The 18,103-nt window shown below is 29.8% G+C and overlaps 1 protein-coding gene across 3 annotated transcripts in view; it reads right to left on the bottom strand.

The window, feature by feature from the left end:
* Positions 1 to 18,103, bottom strand: part of Sbf (SET domain binding factor) — a 320,087-nt gene that overhangs the window by 187,426 nt on the left and 114,558 nt on the right. For all 3 annotated transcript variants that reach the window (XM_085822442.1, XM_085822443.1, XM_085822441.1), the window contains exons 11-15: positions 16,115 to 16,243; positions 12,742 to 12,840; positions 8,752 to 8,906; positions 7,333 to 7,498; positions 7,050 to 7,199 (exon numbers count right to left, since the gene is read on the bottom strand). In XM_085822442.1, coding sequence (XP_085678568.1) covers positions 7,050 to 7,199; positions 7,333 to 7,498; positions 8,752 to 8,906; positions 12,742 to 12,840; positions 16,115 to 16,243 — 699 coding nt within the window. The remainder of the gene's footprint in view (positions 1 to 7,049; positions 7,200 to 7,332; positions 7,499 to 8,751; positions 8,907 to 12,741; positions 12,841 to 16,114; positions 16,244 to 18,103) is intronic.

The following is an 18,103-nucleotide window of genomic DNA, read 5'->3' as shown; positions in this document are numbered from 1 at the left end:
AAATAAAGTAAGCAAAAGTTTGCAGGGAAATTTGGCTGTCAGACATAGCAAGATGCTTCAAAAAGTTGAACGCTTTTGAATATACTTTCAGGATACTTTAAAGATTTTAGTTGTTCAAACAGAAAACACTTGGACGTGTACAGCAAATCCCATCAATTGAGCTTGTGTCAACAGAAAAGACAAAAACGATATCATTGCAGATTAAAGTGAAGAGTGACTGGTTTTAGACTATATGGTTGTATAAATTTAAATTACATTATAGAACATCATATCATATCATAAAGGGAGAAATACCATGATTTCTCAGTCAAATTATTTGAAGATTCAGGAGTTTATCCAGTGATGTATGTGGATGTCACCTAAAGACGTTTTTTCTCTCCTGATGAAACAGTGGTCAAGAGGTAAAGTCGCTGAACACTGGTAGTTCGTTCCGAGGTTCGAATCCCACAAACGAGCTGGCTGCATGGGTGTTTTCATGGTTTTTACCACATGTAACATTGTATACAAACCAGTTTCCCACTAAGGCATCCCTCTCCTTAGGCAGATAGCCCTAGTGTGCTTTGTCATAATTAAATAAGCCAAAATCTCTTGATGAAACTAGTCTTTCCTTTTATTTCATACCTTCAAAATGCTTAGCCTCTAAAGACTGATAAAGGCTTTGATGAAATGGATTGAATTGGATTATTAACAGGGTTCATAGCCACATTTTAGTTAAAAAAATAAGCACCTATAAGCACTTTTCAAGCACATTTTAAGGAAAAAATAAGCACCTGTCTAATTACATTATATACAACTGCATAAACTTAAAAGAAAAATTAGACTTGTAATTTAAAATATGAGCAATGCAATATTTATTAAGAGAATGAGCATTACCTCAACAATGGAAAACAATGTATTCGTTTGGCACCTAATAATAAATACAATTTATTTTTCCACTCATATTAATATTTAAATAATTTAACTTAAATAAAAATTCTGACCATTTTCTAAATTTTCATTGCATAACAGTTTTTCCTTAACATATATTCCAAGCAAAGTAATTTAAGTAAAAAAGAGGCACATTTCTGAAATCAGAAGACGTGAAATTGCTTCATTCAGTCATCCTTTAACAGTAAAAGCTTAACTAACCCACATACTCAGAAATTCCCGAATATTCCGGATAGTAACTGGAAAAAAAGGAGTGGGGAAGATTGTAGCCGTTCTTTAGATTTAAATTTAGGCTAAATAAATGATTTTGACATTTCGATATGTGCATCATATAAAAATAGACCAACGGAACTGAGAAATATTCTGCTTAGAAAGCACAGTAAAACTCTATTAGTTGTTCATAAACAAATCTCAGACTGAACATCAAAATTATATATCTCTGCAAATTACCGCAAACATTATTGCGCAATACGTGCGCCGTAATTCTTCCATATGCGATATTACGCAATCGGAATCAACACCTGCCGGTATTTGAAGAATAAAGAACTAAATAAAGGAAAAGAAAGAGACTTAAATTTTCAACAGACTGTATTAAATTTCCGGAATAGAATCAATCTTCGCTTGGGTTGGGTAGACCGCAAAAACTTTTAGTCCTATTCAATCCAGATTGGACAGTGACAAAAAAAAGTCCACTGCTTCAATATTAGAGATTTTGCGGAGAAACTCCCAACCTCTGTACTGTATAATGTATTGGGAAAGAAAATGAAATTATTTTGACCATTCGATTACTTTCCTTTTATTTAAGCCATTCCGAATATTATTCCTTAGAAAGCTAATCTGTGTAAAAACACACCCATTTTTTTGGGGGGGGGAAGTTTATCTATACTTCACCAGTTACTGCAACTATATTATTATAAATATTCATGCATATGCTCATAATGTAAGCATAACGATCATAATAAACACGAATATGAACTGACCATGCGGAACGAGAATGCAAATTATTAAAATCTTGATAGAAATTCAAACGTGTGTAGCATTTGGGTGGGAGGAAAAGAATACCGAATGTACCAGAATTTTCTACCATTTTCGCAATTCTTTGGCCAATAGAACGACGTGCACCTGTCTGTACTCTCGCGTGCACCATAGGTTACATTAATGCAGAGGAAGGGGGGAATAGCAATTTCCGGGAGTATGATTCACCATCTGACGTTGCATATAAGGAAGAGATGTTGTTCATTTAGTTTCAGCTATGGTACGGGGAAAAAATGAGTGTTCATTAAAAACAAAGGATTAAAAAAAAGCCCTAAAAGCAAAAAATAAGCACTTAAAAAAAAAAAAAAAAAAAAAAAGGCTTTAAAGAAAAAGTAAGCACCTATAAGGGCCTTTATAATTTATTTTCAAATATAAGGACTTATAAGCACTTGTAAGGACCGCTACGAACCCTGATTAAGTTACAGCAAAGCAGGGCTATCTGCCTAAAACGAAGGATGCCTTCGTAAAGAAATTTCTAAGGGAAGCCAGCTGGCATACACGTTACGCATGAGAAAATCCACTAAAACGCCCATGCAACCAGCCCGTTTACCGGGATTCGAACCCCAGAGTGAACTACCAGTGTTCAGCGACTTTACCGCTTGGCTGTTTGTGGGTCTTTATGAAATGGAAGGCGATAACTTTATTTAAAATGATTGTCAGAAATACCAAGATGTTTCGAAAATTTGGATGCTTCTTATATACTTGCAGAATGCCTAAAGAAAAAGAGCAAGAATGAAGCAGAATGCCTGAAGAAAAAGAGAAGAAAAAATAAATTTTTGTACTTTTTTAAAATTTAAAACTTTTTAATCTTATGATATTTTATTCTTGCGATTTCAAAAATAAAATATTTGACTCAAACATGAATAACATTTTAAAAAACCAAATGTAGGATGAAATTGTGTAAAGCAATGGGCACAATAATAAAACTGTTTAAAGCAGTGTATGCAAGTCATCCTAAGTTAAAATGTTAGTTATACATCTCTCTTATTTATATATATCTTTTCTGAACGGAACATTGAAAGGCATGTTAAGTGTGCTTTATTGAATTTATCTTTGAATATATGCAGTTTTCAAATGCATCGTAGTCTGCATTACAAAGTATTCTTCCAAGAGAAACGCAATTCAAATAAATAAAATCAAATTCTGGAAACTTTATATTAATAAATATATTTAAAATGCTCAGTTCGAATGAATAAATAGAAAATTTTAAAATAAATATCTGAAGAGACAATGCAACACTAACAATTAAGTCTAAAAATTTAAAAATTACCTAGAATAGTAACTATGACTAAAAATATAGTATAAAGAAAACTATTTGAAAAAAAAAATAAACGATGCACCTTTGATTTAAACCATGCAGTTTGGATGAGTAAATAGAAATTTTTAAAACAGTTATTCGAAAGAAACTATGCAACTTAAACAATTAAAATAAATTCGAAAAAGAAAAAAAATTGATTAAAATTAATAACAATTATAAATAAAAATATAAGATAAAGAACATTATTCGAAAAAAGGAATGATTGAGTCTTTTTTTCCTCTTATGCACTTTCCTCTTTCTATGTAAAAATGGAAATGAAAATATGTTCCCACATATTAAGAAGTTCACCAAGTGAACTAATTTTGGCGCAAACTGAATAAAAAGTGCCAACATAAATTGTTGAATTTCTCCTTAAATTTTGCACCAAATTTTACGAAATTTAATATTAAGGCATAATTTGAGTCGTAGTATCGAAATATGTAAAAAAATTGGTATGTTTTTCAGAAAAAGTCTGATTTTTGTGTCAAAATACCTATCTTAGAGTAGTGCTATATATAAATCTAATATATATCCTAAGTCACACTTTTGAGACATGAAGAATGCAATTTGAATTTCGAGAATCGGCCCAGTAGAACAGGAGATATAGAACTGTGTCTTTTTTTTTTTTTTTTTTTTTTTTTTTTTTTAGCCGTGTACAATGGTGGATAAGTTATATAATGATTTACTCTTGCCGTTAAGTGCTTTTAATGAGTTAATTGGGGATGATACACAAAAGTTTAATTTTGAATGCAAAATTGTACAATTTTGAATGCAAAACAATACTAATGATGGTTTGGTTGAAATGCCTTTCGAAACTGAAAATTTTGACGAAATACTTAACCATAATGAGGAAAACCTAATTAATGAAGAGTGTAATGAAACTGTTAAGGTAGCACAAGATACGATCAATGTGTTTCGGATTCAGAACTGTTTTGAGTTCAACAAATGAATGATCCATCTTTAGAAACATGCTGGCAAAATGGTAAGAACAGAAGTAATAACTTTATTGTTATTTATCGTATCATAAAGATAGAATTTTAGGAGAAAGAGTTCACCAGTTAGATGTTCCTTAAGAAAGAAGAAAACAAATTTTGGACTTAGCTCATTCTACCTGTGAGTCACCTGCGAAACAAGAAGACAGCTGAATGATTCAGATATTCCTTCTATTGCCCTGAAATCAAGAAAGATGTAAATGAATATTGTAATACTTGTAATTCTTGTCAACTTCAAGCAAAAAAGTGTCCCTTTGTTGAAGTTCCGATTACGCCAGTACTATGTCCTAATGAACCATTCCAGGTAATTAATGTGGATATCTTCGTACCTTTAGAACCAAGCTGTCGAGGTTATAAATATGTTCTGTGTGCTGTTGATCAATGTACAAGATGGCCCGAAGTGGTACCATTGAAGAATTTGAATGCTAAATCAACATGTGATGCGTTGTTGCAAATCTTTACACGCACTGGAATCCCTCAGATTGTTGCTTTGGATCAAGGAACTAATTTTACTGCTTCATTACCATCCAAGTTCCAATGGCCTTGTAGAAAGATTTAATACTGCTTTAAAGTGAATGATATATAATACCATCAGAGAATATTCAAAAGATTAGAAGAAACATCTACCATACTTACTCTGGGCTTATTGAGAAGTTCCTAATACAACGACTGGTGTTAGTCCTTTCCAGATGCTTTATGGAAGACGTTCTAATGGCCCTTTGTCTATCTTGAAGACGTCATGGACTGATGAAACTCCTGTTTCTAATGGACAATTAAGCTCAGTGACTGATTATCTGAATGATTTGAAGATGAAGTTAGAAAAAGCTGCTGAGTACGCAGGACTTACAGCTGTTGGAAAGCAACAAGCTTATGCATTCTACCATAACCAGAAGACTCATCATAAAGAATTTAAGGAATGTGACAGGGTTATAGTTTTAATCCCCGATAGTCAAAACAAAGTTTATGTCAGATGAACTGGACCTGCTACAATTATCAAAAAGCATACTAATTATAGTTACACAGGCATTTGTACTGACAATTCTTCGAAGCATGTTCATGCAAACAAGATACAAGAGTTCAAGACTGCTGTGAATAATGTCAGTGTTATATATGATACAGACATTGATTTCGGCAAAGTTTAAAACATCCCAAGAATTGTTCCACAGAAAGCAAAAGAACACTATTCTAATGAAGAATATAACCTTACGCACCTTGAACCTCATAAGAGAAAAGAACTTATGGAAATTTTAAGAAGGCATAAGAACTTAAAATTTGGTATTCTAAAAATTGCCAATACCAGCGAACATAACATCAAACTGAAACCTGGAAGTAAAGCCAATCATTGAATCAGAAAGTGACTATGTTCATCCAGTAGTTTGTGTGTCAACAAAATGGAATGGTAACATGTGTAGACTAAAAGCCTATGCTGAGTTTTATATTGATGACGTGACTTAATGACATGATTATATTTTCCAGTAAGTGAAGCATGACTGACATTATGAACTATGAACTATAAGACATTTTAACTATTTAGTTTGAACATTTTTTTTAGAGCTAAAATGCTAAGCTTTTGATTTTTTTCTAACGTTATGTAATATGTTTAATAATTTAGCCAGGGTTTGCTAAAGTATAATGTTCAATTTTAATGATTAATTTGTATTGTCTTGTTTATACGATAACTGCTTGTATGATTATGATGGTGTGAAAGATTTAAGTTTAAAAAGTTGATTGAATATTACATTTTTTAAATGATTAAGATTACTGAATTTATGTTGAAGTAACTTTAGTTTAAAATGGTAAGAATTGGTTAATTGAGTTCAAATATTTCATGAATGTTATTATTATTATTATTATTTTGGTCTCAAGAAATGTTTGTGTAGATTTGACAGGTCGTTGAAAGACACAATCAAATCTTTTAGAGGGGAGGTGTCATGACGTGTTGACCACACATGTGCAGTTTAGCCAAACGACCTGCAACGCCTCTCTCTCACATGATTTAAGTTGGAAGAGAAGAAATTGATAGTAGCGAAGTAATGAAAGTGACCCGCTGTATGCCGGCATAATGATAAACGTGGTTTCTATTTTAGTGTTAACTATTTGTTCGTGTGTCAATAAATATTCGTTCTGTTAAACATCTGTTTATGCAATGCCCGCAGTATGAGCACGTCTACATTAAGAAGTAAATATATACTATATCCAGAACTCACATGTCCAAGAAGAAAGGTATGACTATGACAGCTATCTTATAGTCATTATTTGGCTATATAAAACTACCAGATAGCTTAGCATAATCCTTATGATTTTTAACACACATAATCAAAAGGTATTATATTTGATAGTAAGCTGCTTAATAATTTCAAAAATGATACCAAAGGGAAACCAAAACAACAACATAATGACATTTAAAATTTACTTAATTTATGCATATACAAATCAGTAGTAGTAAATGATTCAGATTATGTTAATACTCCTATAGGTAAAGCATTGAGTGATATACAACACATCACTGAAAATGGTCCCAAATTCTCTCAGTACACATTTGGAGTTATGTAAACATATTTGGAGTGTATATTTTAAAATATCCAGTATATAATGCATACATAGTGTAAATGGATCATAATTCATAGTATGTACAACTGAACTGTAAACATTAATACCATTTTATAATTTTTAACAACTTATTAAGATTTAATCAATTTTAAAGAAAAATAAACACTGAAGATTTATAACACCACTGGTCAAATTAATGTATTAGATGATAACACTAAAATTTTTTATTCAATTTAAGGAATACACACCTGTAAAGCACAGTTCATCAGTCTGACAACTAAATCAAACTGTTGATGTTCTAGCATTGCTTTGTTTCCTGTTACATGTAATGCAAGTTCCTGTGTTAATGCTAAACGAGCAGTCTTGTTTTTTAAAGCTCGAAGAACAGCTGGAAATGTCTGCAAAAACAAAACTGCTGTAAATAGAAATAGTCAGCACATATTTTTTATTTAATTATTAGAAACTGAAAATTTTAATGAGTATTAATTCCTAATTTATCAAAAAATATTAAATGTTTACAGAAATTAGTACCTTTCTTGCATCGGAAATTTTATTTTCAAAGATACAGTTGACACAACTTCGTAGAACTTCAAGGCGCCTAGCACTATTAGTAACTAAGCCTCGGTTGTCAAGCCATGATGACGCTTGAGGTCCAACAGGCACTATTCTTGGTTGCTGAGGTTTAATTGCAGAGAGTCTACAAATATAAATTATTTTTAATCACTATATGATCTTATCCATAAATATAAGATTTCTCATTTTCATCTCTTATAATTTCTATGCTCAGTCAAACAATAATCCTTGAAATTATCTTTGATGTGTTCGGTTATTAAAACACCTTTAATTTAAAAAAAAAAAAAAAAAAAAAACTTTCACATACTGAAAAAGTTATGTAAAATAATTTTAACAGGCAAATGCTTATAAGAATTGTATCAATAATTAGTAACAGAGTATTTATGATTTTTTTCATTTTGTTATACAAAAGTGCTCTCGTGCAAAAGTGTAAAGCTGATTTGTTTGAAATTTTAGCATACATCTTAAAAGCAGGAACAGTTACAGCTAGAGTTCAAAATCATATGAAAAACTCATAAAATTTCAGATAATTTTTATTAATCGGGCTAGACCATTTTCAACTGACGTAGACACTGGACACTGTATGCAGGTCTGTATGAAATTTTATAGGAAAATGAAGCCATTTCTTCTGCATACTAATTCTACTTCCAAAAGCCCAACTGGCAAGAGAATTCAAGAACAAAATGTGAACTCCAAATATCTCTACAAATGTTCAATAATGTTTAAGTAAATAGACTGAAGGGCTCAGATAAGATGCCCTACTTCATCAATTGTGCTCGTCATTACATTATATTTAAGTTTGTTTTTATCACACACACACACACACACACACACACACACATATATATATATATATATGGTTAAGACAATTTAACTGTTAAAAGGTGTCCTGATTTTATTTTTATGGTTTCCATTCTTGAAACAATAAATTCAATGGTACAGCACTACTAAATACTTATTGCATAACTTGAATCAAATGTTTAAAATTTGCATACTTGTTCAGATGAAGCTCAAAAACTGGTGCATTTAAGAACAAAAATTACCATACTATCAAAATTTTATTCAATTTTAGAGATCAAAATTTTAGAGAGAAACTACAACAATTTTAGCTGGTAATATTTCTCGTAATGAGGGAAAAGTAGCCTGTAATTACTCTCATCATGCTTTAATTCTAAAACTGCTACTTCTATTTCTAAGTATTGTTATTTTTTAAAAAAATTCAACAGGTTAACTGGATTAAAGCCTTTTGTAAACTGTGGGCCATATATTGAAAAAGATTATTTTAGAAGACATTTCTCAACAAGGGGAGGAAAATAAAACTGCATAGGAGAAGAATTAAAAATATTATTTAAGAATATTATTATTTAAGAATATTACTTTGCCCTGAGCGATTGTTTAGACATGCCTTCATCTATTATATCTTGTACAATTTTTGAACATATGATAGGAAATGGTGGCTGATGAATTCGAGTAAAAGCTCCTTCTGTAGGTTTTGGTATTTTCTGTACATAAGGTTGAGGATTTGGATTCTCCTAAGGAAAAGAAGAAAACATTATGTATATTCTAATATAAAATTAATCATTGATGAATTAGAATACATACATATTTAAACATTTTTAAGTCTTTCACTAACATATAATATTATACAATAATCTTATTTTCTGGTGCTTTCAACTGCAAGGCATAGTGAAACTAACCTCAATATTCTAGAATTTTCTACCCTTCTTCTGACAAAAATATTATTAATACTACTTTTTAAAAAGGTGGTGCCAATCTTCAATATATCATAAAAATACAAATATCACAATACTATAATCTATCAGCACATTTATATTTTTTACCAAGTTATAGATTTCCCAAACAACCATTTTTCAATTTAAAAAAAAAAAAAAAAAAAAAAAAAAAAAAACTAAAAATGCCAAAGCCCTATTAGTACGCAGGTTGTAAGTCACAATGAACAAAAGTTATTAAATAAATTGATGAAAATAAATAACAAATATTTAAATAATGCATAAAATTGCATGATCAATAAATAAATAATAATAAAGTAAACAAAATAAATCATACGAAAATAAAAGGTACTTAATGGGTTACATATACGGTATATGCTTGTGTAATGTCTGCACCCCAACTTTACAGATAAAATTTATGTAAAAGAAAAGTGACCGGCACAATGTCCGCACCCCAAAAGCTAAAGAATTTCCTACTTTAAAATATATATATATTTTTTTAACATCGCGTTTCTCCCTTTACTCAATAAACATTTTTAAAGAAAGAACATGCATTTGTTATGTCTTTGGTTGGTGCTAGGATGGAAAGCAGAGACTTTCCTTGCATTCTGGTGCAGCTGTTATTCAGTCATAACATCGGCACCAGCAATCCACTCAGCAGTCATAATAATAAATGAAAGCAGTCCAGACAGGTTTTCACCACACTGGCTTCCATGAAATACAGTTTTGTAATGAAATTACTTTCCTCTCCTTCCTCCTTGGAGCATTTGCATATTTCAAGCTTTCTCGTATCATTCACAATATCTTCTATTCTAGTATTAGTGGTAGTTAGCAAGTGGCATGCTTGAAATTGGAAAATACAGCAGCTATACAATGGCTTTTAAACTGAAAGTCATCAATCTTCGCAGGAAAATGGAAAAACAGCAGCAGCAAGAGTATAAGTTGGACGAAATGCGTGTGCGCAATTAGAGCAAAGAGTGTGATCAACTGGCGGCAACGAACAAAACAAGACGTGCGTTTCGTGGTTCGAAATGTAAGTTTCCGAACTTACAAAAAAAAAGTAGATTGCATATGTTTGTAATATGCATGCTTAAAGGTATGCAGTAACACGGAAAATGCGCCAAATAAGAACATTTGCTGCGGGTCGAGAAGAAGACATTCCTACACCGCAGTTTAAGGCGAATGATGAAATGAAATGGATTTTCATACTGTGCGTCAGAATAGATTTTAAAAAATAATGTGTTCAAGATATTAAAAGAATCAACGTTTATTTGATTTGTGTGAAAGTAAATATTAAAATTGCAAGTGTTGGTTAATTTGTGCTCCTGTGCGAACTAATGCGCGCTGAGTGTTGATAACGTAAGCGGGGTAATTTATATTGTTTACGTGGATGGGAGAAAAAGAGTTTGTAAATTTTAGGTAGATATTAAACAACCTTAAATTTGATACTTTTATTACTTATGCTATTTTCTTCCACTTAGAACTTAACTTGGCTGTTTGAAATGAAATTTACACACAAAATTACTCATGAGAAAAAGCACGACATTTGAATGACCCGTGTAATGTCTGCACCTGTATTTTTGTAAAAAAGTGCGGACATTATGTGAGCGTATACAGTAATACTTGGACACCAGGGATTTCTTTGGCGACAAAAGACTTCCAGTCACATTTCGTAATCCTTATCCACTGCTGCACTGAATATTCTTTCCAAAAATCCGCAAGTATTATTGTGTTGGCAGTCATGTTGTCTATAGTAACTTCCATTAGAGTTTTAGCAGTTCCGTTTTCAACCACTAAAAAAAAAAAATGCATGTTTTGCTACAGATGCCACTGACAATCCATTGTTCAGGTAATAATCTTCCAATATGGTTTCTCCACTCTTCTAATTACATGCAATATCAAAATTGCTAGTTTTATGAGTTTTTTTTTTTTTTTTTTTTTTCCTACATAGGATAGAATTCCTTTGAAATAAACTGAAGTTTTCTGAATTACTTTGTTGTTTATTTTCACTTTTGATACTTACATTTTGGTTTTTTGTTTCTTAGTGCCAAAAAACTATCACCAAGAATATGTAACAAATATATGTCAAACAAAACAGTAAATTTAAAATGATAAATATAGTATATAATTTACATAAAATTAGAACAAATGGAATCACATGAAGTTAAAGATATAAAAGTGGAGGCTAAAAGAAAAGTAATGTATTTTCTGGCTCTTTACTAATTTTATCAGGGAGAAATCAAGAGGGAAAAATTATGCAATTCATTTAATTTTTGAAGGGCACAGTTACAATAAGAACATAACAAATGAAAAGCAGTCATGGACAAACTACAGGTAATTATTACAATATTATTTCTTTAAAAGAAACTTACATTCAAATAAGAATGCATAGTAGTATTAACATTACAATACGTAATAAGATAACTTCATTTCCACTTCCCTGTAACTTGAATCATGCTCATATTGTTGTCTCTCCTACTCCTGATGCCTCAAATCATCCATAAATAATTAGAGAAGGATAACGTAATGAACACTCAATCGCTATTTTCCATTATTACAATCCTAAATTAAATCTTTCTACTTTATTTGAACAAACTTAAGTAATGATAATTCTGAGAACAGAACTGGAAAGACTGCCAATCAACTAGAAGATGCAACAATTTAGTTCCAAAAGTTTGCATCAATAATATACTTAATTACTGATTAAAAGCAAGGAAAAGAAAATAAAAAGAAAAAAATCCTTTATAAATCAAACAGTTATACTGGAACTATAATGCACTGTTTTTGCATCAAGTTTGTTATTTTGTTTATTCATTTATCATTGCATTAATATTCATACAAGAATCGGGAATTATTACATAAATATAATTTTTAAATTCTTATTACAAACATTACTAAAAACTGAAATGAAAGTAAAATATATATATACAAATTATTTTATAACTTCATAACTTTAAAAAAATCTAAAATGAAAAATAACACTAATTTGGATGGTATAATAAAATCTGCACTAATATGCACAGAAAATTGATTTTAAATTTCTTGATATTCTCCACCATTATTGCAAACCCAAAGTTATAAAAGTATAAACCAAGCTAATACAAAAAAGGAAACAAGTCATCAATACCATTTAGTACCCTATAAATTTTCAATGGAATTGAAACAAATTATTTATGACTAACACGACAGAAAATAAGATTCTTAAACAGAAAATCTGTCATAATAAATAAAAGGTCAATGCTATTTTCTACAAGTTAATAAATTATTTTCTCAATTTTAATAATGAAAATTAAATATGAATGGATTTAGTATGCTTACAATGAATAAGTGCAAGAAAAATCCCCACTTTTTAATATATTGCTGCTCTTTTCAAAACACCACTATTTTACCTTTTGGTACATTATTCAATCTTTCTTTAAAACACTAACATTCTAATTATACATAAACAAAATTTTAGCTTTAATATTTATTATTCAAGTTACACAAAATAATACATGATGGAAAATATCCCAAACATAAATTATTTATCTTTTTCTGTTATTAAATCACAAGGAATAAAAAATTCAGTTTTCGAAAGTCAGAATGATATTTCAATTATTCATTTTTATAATTTATTAGCAAAGACAAATATACATACATTTAAATATAACTGTTGTGCTAATTCTTGGATATGTTGCAAAACTAATGATGGGTTTTTAGATTCTGCTTTCAGTGTATCCTGCATACTTGCATATATCTAAAAAGGCAAATATTATAATATATATATTTTCTATTTTATAACCTAAAATAAAGTAATGAACACAAATTACAATCATGTTTAACCCAAATGTCTTTCTCATAAAATGAACATTTTTAGTACTTAAATTACAAAATATTTTCAACATTCAAAAAGTAAACAGAAAGAAAAAATTTCACACTTTCGAATTTAATACACTAATATTTTAAAAATATTATTTATGAATAAAAAATACTGATAACAAATAAGAAATAAGAATGCATGAACATCATAAAACATGAAATCAGTGTATATCACTAATTTGATACTGCTTCAGGTTGCCTATTTGATGATGTTTTCCTTGAGTTTTAACCGTAAACTAGGATCCACTTTTAATTTTCTTCCACATTTATTTTTCAAATGTAACATGGAAGAAAATCCTTGTTTACACAAATAGGTTGTGGAAAATGGGGGAAAAAAAAGTTTTATTTGAAATGCCTTTAATTTCTTTTTTAGCCCAGCCAAAAGTTAGCAAGAGTGTTGTTTCTGAAATCTTCGGTTGGAATTCGATCACAGGAAATTTCAATCAATTGTTCTTTTTTCACCACAAGATAAAATTTCAGGTACATTTGAACAAATTGGACTTCTGACCCAATTTTCATTTTCATAATCCCAGGAAAAATACATGTTGAAATTATTTATCAATGAAAAAAAAATGATTTTTAATGTCAGATGCTAATTCTTCTTTTATTTTCAATCATGTTTAACAAAAATGTCTTTCTCATAAACATTTTTAGCATTTAGAGCACTTTTAGCATTTTCAAACTATTTTCGGTTAGAAAACTTTCTGAAAGTGGTGAAAATCTTAAAATATTGTTATCCAATTATTTGACTAGTAGCTCAAGTTTTTTATAGTTGCATTTATTGTATCTCTAACACTTTGTCCTTATAATCCTACATTTAGCTCATTTAACTTTCCAAAGATTTGAGCTAAATATGCTAAATGTGTCAACCTTAATTCACGAAATAAATATTTTTGTAATTCAAATTTGAATTGCAGAGGAAAATTTGAATATCTGACTGAGGTTAAAAAAGATGTTCACTGCCTATCTCTTGGCATAAAATCGTAAATATTCTTGAATTTAAAGCTCGGTTTTAATAAAATTAATAATTTTCACAGCTTGATTCAAAAAGATTTTCAGGTTTTCGGGACTTGTTTTGGTTACTAAAGCTTCACAATGAATGCAGTAGTGAGTAAATTTAGTTTCAGGTGTGACTTTATTTGAGAAATAACACTGGAATTTTTTCCTGTTAAAGCCCGGGCTTCATTACTGTATACAACAATGCACTTATTCCAAAGAATATCATTCTCAGACATAAAATTGTCAATTTGAAAATTTTGTTTGAAGTTGTTCCATTGTGAAGAGATTCAGAAAATAAATACTCTTCGACAATTCATTTACTGTCTTCGAAACATATGTAAACTAATAATTGAACAAAGTACGTTATATCAGCGATTTCATCCAACTGTAATGCGAAATACTCACTGTGTTTTATTTTTTAATAAGTGCGTCTTTTATGGAATTGCCATTTCATGAATTCGTTGACTTATTTATTATTTGATAACAGAATTAAGTTCATTAGCTGCTTTTTCGTTGAATAATGTTAAAGCGGTATCTTTAGCTGCTGGTCATATAAGGGTTTTCCCATATAGTGTGGACCTATTCAGTCTTGACAATTCTTAGGCTTGGTAGGTAACTAACTATCTTCCGAAGATATTTCACTCGAAGTAGCAAAACCCTTCATTACTTGTTTACTATTTTTGAACTCCGATAATTTCCTTTTAAAATACTCTTCAGATTTATCCTTTATATTGGCATGCTTAGGTTCAAGATAGCTTTTAAGAAATGATGGTTTCATTCTTCGGTTTGATGATAGTTCACTGCAAACAACGCACTGAGGTTGAGGGTTTCATATCTATTTCAAGTAAACCCATATAATAAATAACTTCCAATATATTTTCTATAAACTTTTTTTTTTTTTTTCAATATTCTTAGCACTAGTAGGTTATTGTGGATCCATCACTTTTTGGCTTAGCCATTTTTCCATTTTGAAAATCTAGGTTTGTTTTATTATTTTTTCACAATAATTTATATGCACAATATATTTATTACAAGTTCTTCAAACAAAAACGATGATATTCTCAAATCACGTAGAAAAGTAAGGAATACAAAACAACAAGAAAACAAAATACTTGCAATCGATGTAGAGACAGAAAATCGATGTAAAAAAAAGATTCTAATTGAAAGAAGAGCAATATAAGTTCGGAAATGACGGCGACACAAAGTATGGACATACTAAGAAATTGATCAACTCTAAAAGAATAAATGAGGTACTATTATCCTTTTATAGGAACTTATTTTTATTTCCTATTAAATATAATATATATTTCTATTACTCCTTTTGAAAACATTATTTATGACAAATTTTGTTATGTCTGTGGCTAATAGCATCTTTGTGAGAATAAAAATGGATTATTTTGCTAACGTCTATGAGCAGTGTTTGATCTTGAACAAAGCTCAGATCGCATAAAGTTATGAAAACTTAACAGGATGTTGGGGTATTTAGTTTTTGAATTTAATAGTTAAAATATTTTATTTCTTTGCATACCACCCTTTTTTTTTTTTTTTTTTTTTTTTTTTTTTGCGTACCACGGTTGAGAATCACTGGTCTAGATTATCATTAATATTATTACTTTTAATATTTTGTGACATTAGCCTCGTGCATATAATTATTTTAATCTAGTATGACGCAATTTGATAAATTAACCTACTACTGCATTTTTACAAAGTAGTTTCTTATTATTTCAAAGGATACTTTGAGAGGAGGGTGAAAACATGGGTCTTTAGATTTTGAGTATTGATTAAAACCTGCCAAGTAATCACATTTTTGGAAGCTGAAGAAGAATAATACAGGATTAAAAAGTCAACAACATAGTAGACAAAGTTTACCACTGAATGGTGATGGGAGAAGCAATGGGATTTATAAAAAATTATATGATAAGCAGAGAGATATGCTTAATGGGGTTTCATAGCATAAATTCTTTAACTTCAATGAATTTTCCAACTTTGAAAGACAAATTATAAGTTAGCTCACATACGTAATTTCCAAACAACTCTTATTAAAAATTGTGTTAATATCATATATATATACATCATTAATTCTATAATAAAATTAGCAAAAAATGGTTTGATACAATTATTTACAAAAATTATATTTATTAAAAGTTACTAACTTCATCAAAAATATCACAGACTCGGTAAGGAGGACCTCTCTCAGAGACAAAAGTATTAAAGAACATACAATCTAGAACCTTTATCAGGAAGTCACAGTCTGAAAATGTTTGTTGTCCTAGAAATGCTGCCTGAAAAAAAATTATATTTCAAATTCTCGTACTAATTTGATTACTAAGTTATTAACAAGCAAATGATTTTTACATAACTCTCAAAACATTTACATTATGGATTTACAAAATTTTATCAAAATTGAACAGACTTTTTTTACTATAACCAGGCTATTAAATATAATAAGAAAATTTAAAATGAGGAAAAATTAATATATTTAACAAATTTCTGTACAATGAAACATGCATAAAAAAAGCACAGGAAATTCTAGGAATTTTTATCGAAATTAATAATAAGATAAGGAATAATTTCTGTATTAGATCAATGAAGATCAAATACAGCAATTGATGCTACGCATCAATGAGCTGAAATGAACAGAGAAGAGATTTTTCTCTATTTAACCTACTCAAAATATTGATAAGTATGTATTATGATTTTTGTACTAAGCCATTTTTTACATGTCATTTAATTCACAGCATTAAAACATTTGTTAATACTAATTTTGAAATAATGAATGCTTTTCCAATATATATTTAAAAACTGAGCCTATGTGCCCTTTTTAAAATGATGATGATTTATCCTTTTCCCGTGGGCTCGAAAAACAGTTGTGTACCTTCACTGGGGACTCTTGGCTCAGCGGTTGTGGAAAGTTGGAAAAATTATCGAATTGAGTCTTGACGACTAGGTGATTAGTGCTCTTGCCAGACAAGCAGGGAAACGGTCGGATTTCCTTTCAATCCAGTTCCAATGCTCTAGGCATTAGAATGTGGGATGCACTCTAATCGCTTTCACACTGCAGGTAGATGAATGCAGTTTTCCCAGGGGGGGGGAATATTATTTTATCTTCAGATGAAATGTATGTTACAACTAGAAAATTTTGTTCTAGAAAGTGTTCCATTTTATGATTAAAATAGTTTTTTAAACTTGCACGTAGATTATGTACTAAAAAATAAGTGAAGCAATCGAAGTTAAATATATTCACTTGACATCGTTATCGAAAATTCACTAAGTTAGAATATTCAAACATTTCCTGCAAACAATATATACATTTTCATTTTTAATAGTATTATTATTCTGATGTTGAATAGCAAATTAAATAGAGTTTATTTACTACAAAGAAACTAAAAAGCATTTCCGGATTCCAAAATGAGTGTTATTACTTTTGCACCTCTGGTAATATTCATTTCTGGAGAAATAGAAATTGGTCACTGCGTTTGTACTGCACTAAAAACTTAAGATGCATTATACAAGAAATTTTTTATTTATTTTTCTTCCATGTGGCGCTGCAAATAGCGGTCAGAGTTAATCTGCCTTTACATTAGGCATATATGATGTTTAATTTTTTTTAACCACTTCATAGTTTTGGATTCAAGAAAGAAATGCAGATGCAAACCCTGGAGCTTTAGAAAATAGAATCCTTGTTGAGTTTTAATGTATTCAATAACAAAAATTTAGTTTTTTCACTTAGTGATATAAGATATTACTTTGTTGATAGATATTACTTTGTATGATAGTTGTTCGATGATTTATATTACTAAATTATTATTAGGCTTGCTTTCTTTTCAATATAAGAAATTAAGTTTATTTAACACCACACCAGTGAAATATGTAGTAAAACCCAAATATGTGGCATTTAACCAGAAAGCTTCAATAAATTACACCATTTTTTCTTTACCATTTTTTCATACTACACCATTACTACACCATTTTTTCTTTGAATGCAAAATTGCATATACAAGAACGCATTGATATTTCAAAAAGTAAACATCTTTGTCGAATAGCGAAATATTTCTTCAGTTTTTTATTATCTACATTTTCAGATTGCTAAAAATCACCTCTTAGGTATCAAAATGTCAGATTTCAAGCTATTTACAGTTGCT

This window comes from Stegodyphus dumicola, chromosome 8 (assembly GCF_044657685.1).
Source record: "Stegodyphus dumicola isolate Sdum_Otavi_A_Nest chromosome 8, ASM4465768v1".
NCBI lineage: Eukaryota > Metazoa > Arthropoda > Arachnida > Araneae > Eresidae > Stegodyphus > Stegodyphus dumicola.
The sequence above is the reverse complement of the archived record's forward strand: the minus strand, read 5'-3'. Positions and strand labels throughout refer to the sequence as shown.